The sequence below is a fragment of the Leptodactylus fuscus genome, chromosome 1, assembly GCF_031893055.1.
Source record: "Leptodactylus fuscus isolate aLepFus1 chromosome 1, aLepFus1.hap2, whole genome shotgun sequence".
Taxonomy (NCBI): domain Eukaryota; kingdom Metazoa; phylum Chordata; class Amphibia; order Anura; family Leptodactylidae; genus Leptodactylus; species Leptodactylus fuscus.
Window position 1 is genome coordinate 80,287,949 of NC_134265.1, and position 14,240 is coordinate 80,302,188.

Consider the following 14,240-nt stretch of genomic DNA (forward strand, 5'->3'; position numbering starts at 1 on the left):
TCCGCCTTACATTAAAAATAATGAGAAGTAGATTCAGGGTGCAATCTAACTTAAAATCAACACCAAATTCCACCATGTGAAGATATCCTTTTCCAGTGGTGTAACTAGGAATGGCGGGGCCCCATGGTGAATTTATGGGACATGACATGCCCCCCCCCAGCCGACGCCGAAGACCTCGACCAATTGACCCCTACTGCCGCCACCCCCCCCCCCCCCGCGCATTTCTGCACACAATATAGTACCCCATATTGACCCCTGCACACAGTATTATGTCCCCATACTGGCCCCAGTACACAGTATTATGTCCCCATACTGGTCCCAGTACACAGTATTATGTCCCCATATTGGCCCCTGCACACAGTATTATGTCCCCATACTGTCCCCTGCACACAGTATTATGTCCCATTGTGGACATACATGAATAATTATTATACTCTGGGGTCTTTTCAGACCCCAGAGTATAATAATCAGAGACCCAGAGGGATACAAACATAACAAACTACTGTTACTTACCTATCTCCCGACTCCCCTGCATTTTCTGTCGCTGTCGGCCATCTTCTGGGATGTCCTGTGACTGGGGCCCTGCCCGTCACGCAAGTACTGTAGGTCGAAGCCTGCATGGAGCCTGGAGAGGTAAGTAACACAGTTTTTTATGTTATCTTACCTCTCCCGGGCCTCCAATCGTTATACTCGGGGAGTCTGAAAAGACCCCCGAGTATAATAGTGCTTGTGGGGCCCCTGCCAGGATCGGTAAGTATTAAAAAAAAGAAAAAAGCCCAGGGTTAGCGGCTGTTGCTGAGCCCCCTAGTGTCCCGGGCCCTGCTATCACTGCAGTTATACCACTGCCCTTTTCTTTTTTAATGTAGATTGTGAGCCCCACAATGTACATTTTGCCCTATCAGTATGTCATTTCCTTTAGAGTATGGGATAGAAATGCACGGAAACACAGGGAGAACACGCAAACTCCTTGCAGATGGTTTTCTTGCCCTTGGTGGGATTTGAACCAGGGACTCCAGTGCTGCAGGGCTACAGTGCTAACCACTGAGCCACTGTGTGGCCCCTGTCACTACCCTTTTCCAGGAGTCAGGGTTGGTTCACATCTACTTTTGTATTCCGTCCGGGGAGAGTCCGGATGGAGACCCTCCGAACGGAATACAAACACAATTGCAAGCGCTGTGCTGTAAAATCACACAAACCCCATAGACTATAATGGGGTCTGTGTACTTGCCGCGCACTGCTCGCACGAATCACGCGAACAGGAAAGTAGATGGTGAACTACTTTCCTGTCTGCACGATCCCTGCAGACATCTGCCGGTTATAGTCTATGGGGTCCGTGCGCCTTTACAGCACAGCGCTTTGTACTCGCGTTTGGTATTCCTTTCGGAGGTTCCCCATGTGGACTTCCCCAGAAGGAATCCAAACATTGATGTGAACGAGGGGTCACATGTTCATGACCTGCCATCATCATAGTTTATCAATATCTAATCAGGAGAGATCTGACACCCGAGACCCCCAAAGATCTGCTGCTAGAATTCATGCTCGAGTGGCTTTAGGTTCACACATGCACTGGAGTGTTCATTCTTCTGGTCCACTTGGGATCCTGAAAAATGGAAACCCAATCCGCTTACAAAACGGTTACTTTCGGAGAACCACGGATCCCATTGACTGTAACGGGGTTAGCAAAAAATGCGGAGAGAAAAGTCCTGCTTGTGTTTTCAAGCGGAGTGGAGAACAGAATCCCTGAATGCAAATGTGAACAAAGCCTGAGTGTTGCTTCTGCCTCACACGTCAATTATATCATATTCATTCCTCGTCTGTTTGCAGTTCTTTTCCTGTACACAGAGGCTTTGGGGCTCATTTTAGAGATTAGTATGTTTCCTGGGGGGGAATCCCCATCTATCAGATATTTGGTCCAAAACTGCTTTACCTTTTATTACAATAACTGAAGCAATGTACAAATTATAACTGGGAATGAGCGTGCAAATGCAAAACTTGTTAAAAAAAATGTAATCTTGGCTGAATGCCACCATGTTGTCACAAGCAGACCCTGCTTTATGTCACATTGGATGTCACACTTTGTACAGCTTGTCCAGCTCAGATACCAGTTATCTTACACTTAGGGATGACAAGATGGACAGCAAAGTGTTTTGCTACACAACTGAGCTGAAAATGTCCAGGACTGTCAAATGTGAAAAAAACAGACAAGATACTATTAAAGAAACACTGATTTTGTATCATTTGTGTCACTGATGTTTCTGATGTGGTGTCTGCATACTGTTCCTATGACTGTCTAGCTGAGGATGGGGCTTTTTTGTACAACTAAATGTATAGTACTTTACAAACATCGCTGTGGATATGAAAGGGTCGTAGTAAGCACAGACAATCTTACACTCCTGTTTAGCCAAAATTACACAAAAAAATCTTTCCCTGTTTGGCTTATAGGAGCAGTCAGAAAATACACTGGACAGATATGAGGAGTACACCCCCACCCCCACCCCCCTCACCCCGCAGTGATTAACAGCTGGCTGCTATATATCTGCATACACAGCAGCCTGTCAAACACTATGGTGGGGGGAAGCAGGGGGAACGCTCTGATTTTATTATTTTTTAGCAACCTTTTGTACGTTTTCATGTTTATACATGAAATTGTCTTTTAAAGTTATTATCACTTGGCCCAAGGGTCTTATCTTTTTTTTCCAGAACACATGGGTGATGTTTACAGGGCTAATCTTGACTCTTCAGAACATGGGCTACTCAATGTCTGCAAACGTGATATCTCATCCTTTTCTCTCCACAGCCTCACATCGCTGTAGATAACTTAGACCAAATCCATGATGAAAATGGAAACAATCTTCTGCACATTGCAGCATCCTATGGACATGCTGAGTGCTTGCAACATCTCACCTCGCTCATGGGAGAGGATTGCTTAAGTGAGAGGAATGAAGAGAAACTGACGCCTGCTGGACTGGCAATAAAGGTAATAGTTAGGCCAAAACACATTCAAGTGTGCAGATGTAAGGGAATCTAAAGCAGAGATGGACAGTCTATAGGTTGACTCTCCAGCCAGGGTGCATCATAAAACTGTAAAGCGGTGCTTGTATAAGGCACATCTGCATGAAGAATTCTGCTGTTCGGTTCCATCATATAAGCAGAAAAACCTGTCCTTTCATGGTGTTAACAACAATGCTAAAATAAAAATGGAGCCCATTCCATCATCCATTTTTGTGTGTGAAATAAAGCGCAACATGTTGCTGAATCTGATGAAGGAGGTTTTTCTGCTCCATAATATGCTGCCTCTCACACAAATCTTTCAGCACGAGGATTCAGACACCGGTGAAACAGTACCTGTACTCTATGATGGCTTTTATTTAGACTTCACTTGAACACTGTCCTGGGTGTTGGCCTATAACCTATTCGCTACCTCATTGGGCTACCTAAAGTTGACTCTCAGAATTGATACATTTCTACTACACACATATACCTATATTTGCATAGCGTTTAATAGTATACAGTAGAATCAGTGGTGTATCTACAATCCTAGTCCTATGGTCCTAAAAGTAGATTATGTCCTCCATGCTTTTCTACAATGTACTCTGAGGGGAGGGGGGATTTATTATTTGAAAAGTGGAGGAGAACCAGTACAAAAGTTGTGGAGCCAATTGCTAAATGTGTGGGACGGGAGAAATGGAGTAAAGATATGGCATAAGACCAAGTGATGTTAGAGCAGCAAAAAAAGGTGTACACAGCTGGGGAATAGGACAGAAAAGAAGATGTTGTCAGGGCGAGTTGGGGACATGGTAGTGAATAATAGCCATGTAAAGGCCTTCACATGGCATTATAGAACCCATGATTTTCAATGGTACTATTCACATGCCGTGCATTCACACGGAGTAATTTGGCGATGATTCTGACACGATAACTCACGTCAGAATCCGCGCAGAAATAAAGCCTCCCATTGACTTCAATGGGTTCTGTTTTCTATGTGGAACCCATTGAACTCAATGGGAAAAAAGCCTCCCATTGATTTAATGGGTTCCGTGCGAAAAATGGAACCCACTGAAGTCAATGGGAGGCTTTATTTCTTTTAATGTAGATTGTGAGCCTCACATAGAGCTCACAATGTACATTTTTTCCCTATCAGTATGTCTTTGGAATATGGGATGGAAATCCATGCAAACACGGAGAGAACATACAATCTCCTTGCAGATGGTTTTTTGCCCTTGGTGGGATTTGAACACCAGGACTCCAGCGCTGCAAGGCTGCAGTGCTAACCACTGAGCCACCGTGTGGCCCCTGGAAGGCTTTGTTTTTGTGCGGATTCTGCTGTGAGTTATTGCATCAGAATCAGCGCCAAATTACTCCATGTGAATTCCCCCTTAAAAAGGAACTGTCAAAAAAAAAAATGGCCATGCGAATATACACATTGAATTCAATGTGTTGCCAAACTTTTTCGCGTTCGTGTAAATAAGCCATTGCTGTTTTGGTTCCAGTGTCTGACTTATTTCAGGTGAAGAAATGGTGCCGGCTCTTCCAGGCTGGAGCAGAATCATAATAGTGAACAGATAACTGTCGAGGTGGGCAAGACACTTATCTTGGAAACTTTAGCTGCTTCTGGAGGGAGTTTTGGGGTATGACTGTAACGGGGCCCATAGTAGCACCTTCCATATTATTGTGTATCAGTGTAGTTCTGGGCCCTCTCAAGCACCGGGAACATAGAGTGACTGCCATGTCTGCACCTGCTATAACTACACCCGTATATAAGTCACTGCACATTACCTACTATGTGTTCAGCAGCAATCTTTTCTAAGAACCATTAGTAGGACTTGGGTTACTACATGAATATACAGTAATAATGCAATAATTAGAAATCAGGCCAAAAGTTGCGCCTTACACTGCTCATATGTTTTACAACTTAGCAAGTGTATATTTACTTTAGAGTTAAATAATATGGTCGGCTTTTTACCATACTGCGCCTTTTGAAAACAGATTCTTTAACTTAGTCCAATAAAAAACTATCACCTCCATTTAAAGTGTTGACATTTGATTTTCTGCATTACTTAAGTTATTGGAGCCCTGCCATTCCCCCATAAAATACCTATAAACCAAAGAACTTATAAAAAGAGGGGAAAATAAATGAAACTCATATATTTCTCAGAAACAACTATGTAACAGTATATAAGGCACAAGGTATTGTATGTTAACCCGACTTAGTGATATACGTCGCAGTATTTGTGACCTTTTCTTATTTTATATTGATTTATTATTAACATTGTGTTAGAAATATTACACGTAGTGCTTTCTACCATTGAAGCAACTTTGCAGATTATAGATTTTAATAAACTAATCTCCTATTTGTTTCTGCTGGTGCTATGCAGGCAATGGAGCAGATTTACTATTGAAAATGCAGAACTTTGGTGCAGTTTATGCCAAAAAAGTGGCGCACATGTAACAGCGCATTTAATAACAGTTCAGACACTTTCTGATATTTTTTGTTTCTTGTATAGAGGGAGGTAAGGCTTGTCAGAAAAGATGAGTTTGTAGGGTAGGGGGCAGACTTAAAATGTGACAATGCACCAAAATTTTGACAAATTTTATATTAAAATATATCCCAAATTATAGCTGTTGTAGACTTATAATAGATTGTGTGAAGATGCTACAGACTTGTCATCCGGCATCAGTCAGTGGGATAAGTCTGGAACATTTTAAGGCTGTCTAGACTAACTTAGAAAATCTGCCCTGCTGTGTCTTCATGGTAACAGACAACAAAAACCCTTCCAAGGCTGTAGTCAGATTTCCTTACGTCTTTTCCTTTATATTATGCTAAAATATGTTTGATAGATGACCAAAACTGTAAATAATAGAAAGAAAGGAGCGTGCAGAATCAGACTGCACAGTGTTTGTTGTCTGTTACTACGGAGTCACATAGATCTGAATGCAAGTATCTCAAACCACCTATTGCAGCATTGTTTCACCAGGTCATTAGGTTTGGGGGCTCTAAACCATCAGTATTTCCTTAGGCTGCTGAGATTTAGGGCCCCGCACTCAATAATCTCAGTCCTATCTCTTCCTCTGTTTCCGAGTCCCGGACTCATCTGCAGCCACTCCAGGTACATTGTTCATCCTAGGACAACTTCAATGCACATTGTTCCAGACTCATCTACAGCAAATTATAAGTAATTATAATTGTAAACAGAAGGACGGACTACTCTAAGATTAAGACCTTATTTGTTTTTACAATGTCCGTCACACATCCATTTTGCAAACACTTTGAATCCAAGGTGTCAATTTGGTCCATTTTTCATGGTCCTCAACAAAGCTGACATGATCCGGAATTTTTTATTTAATGGGAAATATTAGAAATTGCAAGTATTTACTAAAACAAACATGTCAGGAGTGGACAGCTCCTTTATATACAGTAATATAAAATATTGTCAAGGATTTTATTACCATTAATTATACCTTTTTTTCCTTAAATAGCTTTGCTGTGGTATTTCTGTCTCTAATATCATTCATGTTTGTGCATACTGAACATTGTGTTAATGCAACACTAGAGGATTGGAATGAAGTGTCAACCCACCTATCCTTCAGGGCCGTCAGCATATTTCATTAGCTGCAATACTAGTTCTTTGATGTTAGGAATAGATAGATAGGTATATTATTTCTCCCCTTAGAAAACCTTAAGGCCACATATGCTGAAAACAAGTTCTTTAGATGGAATATGCAGCATGACAAGTACCTGATGTAGCATAAGATGCCTATAGCTTATTGTGCCTCTTTTAGTAAATGTTTGCACTTTCCATGAACTTACAATTTGGCGGCATTTTTCTTATATTGCTGCTTTGTAGAGTTCCTCTGTTATTCTTCCTGGAAGTTTATGACTAATCCGACAGCTGGGTGTTACCTTGCCCTTATCAATGGGGTGTCAAGTTATGTAGAGAACCAAGAACTCAAAATGTACGACACATAATGAAATCACAATGGTAAAGTCCTCAAAAACACAAAAGGAATATTACATCAATCTCTGTAAAGGCTCTTTTAGGCCGGGGCCCCACGTTGCATATAATCCCATTGCATGTCATTTGCAGCATATCAATTATACCTACGGAAGCGCTGGCGTATAGGTATTATTGAAGCAGAAAGTCCACAGAGGAAAACTCTGCAGACTTTTTGTGCAAAGAGCTGCACTTCCGCCAGGGTTTTCAGAAAGCACTTATTGGCTTTGGTTCGCTACGTGAGGCCTTAGCATTATGGTATGTTTACACATATCGGCCTCCTGTTATATTCACTAGGAGTCAGAGATGGAATCAGGATGCTGAAAAAATAAGAGTTAGTGGGCCAGAAAATGGAGAGAAATCTGAGGTGGAAGTCAGCCTCAAATACTCCTCATTTTCTGTAATGTGAAGAGGCCCACATTTATCTTCCATTTTAAACCTACGGTAACTACTTTTCACAATATGCATCACAATATTTATTATTTATTTATTTATTATGCTTACTTATATAGCGCCACCATATTCCGCAGCACTTTACAGATATTGTCTGTCACTGTCCCATATAGGGCACAATAAGTTTCCGCCGGACAAAAAACACAATATATAGAGAGAATGTGGTTTCTTTCTGATTCTAATCATTGTTAACCCCGTAGACAAGAGGAATGATAGCACCCAGTCCTCAATTTAGTGATATATTTCCAGGAGGAATAACAGAGGGACAGCACAAGACAGCAAAGTATTGTTATTTAAAGGACTGCAAGTGTTTACTAAACAAGACAGGTCAGTAGAGTTGTGTGTTATATCTTAAGTTTTGTTTGACCCATAGAGCACCCATGCGCTTTTATGACACAGACTATACATAAATAACCATATTTCAGTTCATGTCAAACTATGAAAAATGTGCAGAAGCAAAATATGTTGATTATAAATGATGCTTTAAGTCATTTTAGTGGAGAAACGTCTACTTTACAGGCTTGATTCATAACCCCAAGTGAATACAAGCTGACGGATTTTCTAATGTTTTTGCCATAAGGTTCAGTCATGGTGAACTTTTTTTTTTATTTTGGACACTTTCCAATGTGGAGTCTGTCTGGTTCAACAGAGATTAAATATATTTGGAAAAAGAGTAAAGAGGGAATTCTCTAAGACACCTTCCAGTCGTAAATAAAGCATAATCATTTGGAAAGAATACATAAAATATACATATATACGACTGCAAACAGCCAGTGCAACTAACATTTTTATGTGCTTAATTCAAGGAATCTAAACCCAATATTTAGAAATGATTAGTTATATTAGAAGTCACAGAATGCAGTCCTATAGCTAAGAGACATGTAAAGATTTCAGCAACTTCATTGCTTCTTCCAGTAAATGGTAGCCATAACTTATTGCTTGTCCTAAACATAGCCACAAATAATAAATAACTTTCCATTATTTCATTTGTTCATAATGCTCAAACAAATTTTTGTGGAAATTTGGAAATGACCCCATGGTAACTTTGTACTAATGGTTGTATTTTAAAATTTATTTTATACTTTAAAAAGCTTGTCCCACACCCCAAAACATGACATTATACTGTTAGATCATGCACATAACAATTTGTCTATTAGAATAATTTAACTTGATCCTGTGCCTAAGTATTACAGTTATATATTGTTACGGTTCCATCTGGTGTTCTTTTGACAGTCTGCTCAGAATGTCCACTGAATGTGTTCAATCCCAATGAGAACAAGGCCAGCAATGAGGTATCAGGATGATGTCTGACAGTGGGGGACACGTGTCATGCTGCACAGGGTGTGATATAGAGCATGACTGCATGACTAGGTGAAGCTGTTCCCCGCCCCCATGACTAGTTACCATAAATTTTCATATGCACAAGTTTTAAAAGTTTATAACTTGACTTTTTAGCAACAGAAATCATAATGAGAGAGACCGTAGGGAAGATCATTACTTGATGCTGCTTATGCCAGGATCAGTTTAGGGTGGAAAAACCATCTTAGTCCGGGGCCCGACCTTGGTATTGATGGTGGAAATGCCGTGGAAAAAATCGTGGCATTTTCTAGCAAATCCCATGTCCAGTTTGCAGTAAAAACCGCTCTGCGGACACGCCAGCAATTTCCCCATAGGTATAATTGAAACAGAGAGTCCACAGAGGAAACCTATATGAACTTTCTGTTTAAAGAGCTGCAGGAAGAACTGCGATGCATGGCTGCCACCGTTTTTTTCCTGCCACGCTTTTTTGCTGTGTTACGCCACTAGGGCCTTAGCCTGACAACTTGTGTTTAAAAGTCCTGGCTTTAATCCAACAAATTACAAAGATAAGCATTCATTAGATCCCATGCACATGGCTGCCTATTTGAGGCTACATTCTCATTTGCGTTAGAGTCCGTCTGAGGCTAAGGCCCCATGTTACAGCTTTTTTTTTGCTGCAGATTTTGTTGCGCATTTTTGAGCCAAAGCCAAGAGTGGCTACAAAAGGAATGGGGAATATATAGGAATCTCTTATACTTCTGCATTCTACTCAATCCATTCCTGGCTTTGGCTCAAAAATAACGTAGCAAAATGTGCAACAAAAAAGCTGGATTTTTTCCTCCACTGATTTCAGTTTTAAAGATTATGGGGATAACGTCTGCCCTTGCTATAGAGGGCAGCATAACAGAGGCACTGTCTCCCTGTTTACATCTTGGGAGACAGATTTGCATATTCTTCCCATGTTCAGTTTTAAAATGAGGGATATCTGATGACCCGTATTAAGATAAGATAAGATAAGATAATCCTTTAATAGTCCCACCTTGGGGAAATTTCAGCGTGTTACAGCAGCATAGTAATACAGATACAGGATAATACAGAGTAATATGTTACAGACGTAGACACAGATAAGCTGAGAAGAGAAGATATACTAGGAGTCCATGGCAGCTAAGGAAAAACAGAAGAGAAAGAGGAAGACCTCATGGTCATCCTCATAATCATTAGTTCTCTGTGCGGAGAGCTCTTCGTTTGGTCTGATGTAGATTATACAGCCTGGTCGCGGTTGGAAGGAAGGACCTGCGATAGCGCTCCTTCTCACACTTGGGGTGAAGCAGACGGTCGCTTACAGTGCTGCCAAGTCCCATCAGGGTCCCATACATGGGGTGGGATTTGTTCCCCCGCATGGAGGTCACCACAGACAGTATCCTTCTGTCACCCACCACCTGTACTGGGTCCAAGGGGCTCCCCAGGACAGAGCTGGCCCTCCTGATCAGCCTGTCAAGTCTATTTCTGTCCCTGGTTGATATACTGCTTCCCCAGCAGGCCACACCGAAAAAGATGGCTGAGGCAACCACAGAGTTGAAGAAGGCCCTAAGAAGTGTCCCCTGGACTCCGAAGGCCCTCAGCCTCCTGAGCAGGTAGAGTCTGCTGTGGCCCTTTCTGTGCAGCGCCTCCAGGTGATCAGCCCAGTCTAGTTTATTATTGAGGAGCACGCCCAGGTACTTATAGGTCCTGACTATCTCAATACATGTTCCTTGGATCTCCACCGGGGTCGGAGCACCTCTCCGTTTACTAAAGTCCACCACCATCTCCTTGGTCTTCCCAGCATTAATCCTGAGCTGGTTCTGCTGGCACCATTCAACAAAATCCCGGTTTAAGTCTCTGTATTCCCTATCATCGCCATCAGTGATAAGGCCGACTATAGCAGAGTCATCGGAGTACTTCTGTAAGTAACAGCTGGATGAGTTGTGCCTGAAGTCAGCAGTGTACAGTGTGAAGAGGAATGGGGCAAGAACTGTACCTTGAGGTGCCCCCGTACTACAGATCACAGTGTCAGACACACAGTCCTGGGCTCTCACATACTGGGGGCGGTTTGTCAGGTAGTCTAGGATCCAGTTGGACAGGTGATGGTCCACACCACCAAGGTTCAGCTTCTCCCTCAGTAGCCCTGGCTGAATGGTGTTGAACGCACTGGAGAAATCAAAGAACATTATTCTCACAGTGTTCCCGGGTTTCTCCAGGTGAGAGAGAGCTCTGTGAAGAAGGTGGATGATGGCGTCATCTACCCCAATGCCTGGCCGGTAGGCAAACTGGAGGGGGTCCAGAGCGGAGCTCACTAGGGGGCGTAGGTGTGTCAGGACCAGTCTCTCTAGGACCTTCATTAGGTGTGATGTCAGTGCTACAGGTCGGTAGTCATTGTAGCCCATCGGGTTGGGTTTCTTTGGGACTGGTACCACGCAAGATGTTTTCCACAGTTGAGGTACCACCCCCAGCTTCAGGCTCATATTGTACATGTGCGTTATAATACCACACAGCTGGTCACTGCACATTTTAAGAACTCTTGCGCTTATACCATCAGGTCCCCCCGCTTTGTTCGCTCTAATATTCTTCATTTCCTTACACACCTGAGACTCCTGCAGGATCAAATAGTCAGATTGCAGTTGACCGCAGGTCGGTGGGGGTTGGGTCTTGGTGTGTGAGGGGAGGGCGGTTAGCTGACATGCTGGTGGAGGGAGCATTTGCTTGGAGTCGAATCTATTGAAGAATAGATTAAGCTCGTTAAGCCACTTCCTGTCCCCTACTGTTCGGTGCCTTGTCTTTTCCTTGTGTCCTGAAATTGCCTTAAGGCTGTCCCCCACCTCAGAGATTCTACCCTCCCCCATCTGTAGCTCCATCTTCCGTCTGTAGTTGGCTTTCCCTTCCCTGATCAATTGTCTCAGCTGTTTCTGAACCGCCCCCAGGCCATCTTTGTCCCCAGACCTAAAAATTCTCTTTTTTTGCTTGAGGAGAGTTTTAATCTCAGAGTTAATCCATGGTTTGTTATTGGAGAAACACCTCACCTTCCTAGTTGGTACCGTGCTGTCCACACAGAAATTAATGTAGTCCGTTATGCAATGTGTGAGTCCCTCAACGTCCTCTGGAAATGAGTCTTGAAACACTTCCCATAAAGTTATATCAAAGCAGTCCCTTAGAGACTCGACACTTCCCTCTGACCAAATCTTCACGGTACGGGTAACCGCCGGTTCTCTGCGCACCAGTGGAATGTATGTGGGTCGCAGATGTACCAGGTTGTGATCTGATCTGCCTAGGGGTGGTAGGGCAGATGAGTTATATGCATCCCTTACATTGGCAAAGAGCAAGTCCAGCGTCTTGTTGTCTCTTGCATGGCAGGTTACATACTGTGTGAAGCCTGGTAGAGTGGATGCTGAGACATGGTTGAAGTCTCCAGACACTAGGAGCAGGGCATGGGGGTGAGATGATTGCAGCTCACTCACAACAGCATGGAGGACTTCACAGGCAGCGTCAGCTTTAGCAGAGGGGGGGACATAGGCAGCTAGTACAATAACATGTGATAGTTCCCTTGGCAGGTAAAAAGGTCTCATGCCCACGGCTAGCAGTTCAATATCCTTTCCACACAATTGTTTCTTAACCACAATATGTCCTGGATTACACCATCTCTCACTGACAAATATTGCAATTCCTCCGCCTATTCGCTTACCGCTCTCCAGTGTTCTGTCCGCCCGAAGAAGTTTGAAGCCCTCCACGGAGGCAAGTATGTCCGGAGTGATTTCAGTAAGCCAAGTCTCTGTAAACAGCATCATACTGCACTCACGAAACTCCTGTTGATGTCTGGTCAGTGCTGTCAGTTCATCCATCTTATTCACAATTGATCTCACATTCCCCATAATGATGGACGGGATCACATGCTTTTTGCGTTTTCTTCCTTCGCGTCTCAGTATGCCGGCTCGTTTTCCGCGTTTTCTAAGTCTCCTTATTAGTTCGTGGGGGATGGTAAGAGCATGCTTGTCCAGCTTGTCCTGCAGCATGCTTCTAAGGTGTAATAGTGTCTCCACAGTCTTCCTTGTCTGTGTGGAGGCATGCTTCAGACAAAAAGGCTCAAAAAGGATTTCTTTATAAGAGTTTCTGCATCAAATTCCAGCCCATGGTAAGTTCTTATACTAATACTCCTTATAGTAATAGAAAAAAGTGAACAAAAAAGGACGGGATAGAGAAAGATCAGTTTAGTTTCAGCAGCTGTAAACACATGCAGCCACACTCTAGGCAGGCGCATAACATATATTATAGTCAATAAGGCCTGTTAGAGTCTTTGTGTTAACGCTATTTTACCTGTCCACCTCTCCATTGTTCCAGTCTTCCAACAGACCAACCCAACGTAGAGGCGATGCTCGTGTAAACCTTACGTAACTCAACAATAGTGTGCCTCCCACAGAAAATAATGGAAATTGACAGTTGCAATTTTTCCTACTATATTTGTGGTACTTCCTACTCCACCACCGGATTTTAGCAACCCACCATTTGGCAGCAGTTCAGAAAAAGAAACCTCAACTGACTCATTTGACTATAAACTTTTTACAGATTACTCACCTGAGATGTACACCTGATGTAAATTGTCAGAGACTGGATTTCCTAAGATATTCTCATAGGGACAGTGTTATTTTGCCAAACACGCAACAGGTCAGGAACAATTATGATCCAGAATATAACAGACATTTAGGAGATTGAAGGATTGTTTCCACATTAAGTAATGGAATACTATTGGGAAAGCCAAGGTAGTAAAAAAACACAGGACGCTGCTGACCTTAATGATTGTGGGGTGCTACATACTGAAAAAGTAAAACTTGAGCATTGGCCATTATTGTTCAAATTCAGTAAGATCACTTGATCAATATATCAGGTTTTTCTTGTGTTCTTTTAAATTTACTAATATATATATATATATATATATATATATATATATATATATATATATATAATGTATGTTTGGGAATGTTGTCAAGTTGTCTTGTATATTATGACTTTATAATGAATAAAAAAATTTGAAGCATTTTATTTTTTGCTTTCTTCAGATGGGTCAGCTGGAGTGTGTTCGGTGGATGGTTAGTGAAACAGAAGCCATTGCTGAGCTAAGTTGTTCGAAGGATCACCCTAGTCTTATCCATTACGCAGCCAGCTATGGTCAGGTATGTTAATGTAATATGAAAATATCTCCTATTTGTATACATTGTTATCATGATATAATTTTGCTCTCTAAAACATGTCACAGTCACTTTCAGTGCCAAAAAGATAAAATGTAGAGGTGTAAGGGCTCGTCCGAGCCCTAGGAGAGAGTGACTCTGAAAGAAAGAGTGTTGGAGGGAAAGTGTTATAAATAAGACTTACCTAGTTCTTACTGTTTGAAGGTTCATGGCAAGGGGCCAGGGTCAATTTAATGTAGCATGAATAAGGTCTATGCATTTCAAATGGATTAGAAAAACTTGG

The 14,240-nt window shown here is 42.3% G+C and overlaps 1 protein-coding gene across 1 annotated transcript in view; it reads left to right on the forward strand.

Moving 5' to 3' along the window:
• SNCAIP (synuclein alpha interacting protein) overlaps positions 1-14,240 on the forward strand; it is a 184,226-nt gene that overhangs the window by 136,139 nt on the left and 33,847 nt on the right. The window contains exons 6-7 of the mRNA XM_075272296.1: positions 2,798-2,977; positions 13,829-13,942. Coding sequence (XP_075128397.1) covers positions 2,798-2,977; positions 13,829-13,942 — 294 coding nt within the window. The remainder of the gene's footprint in view (positions 1-2,797; positions 2,978-13,828; positions 13,943-14,240) is intronic.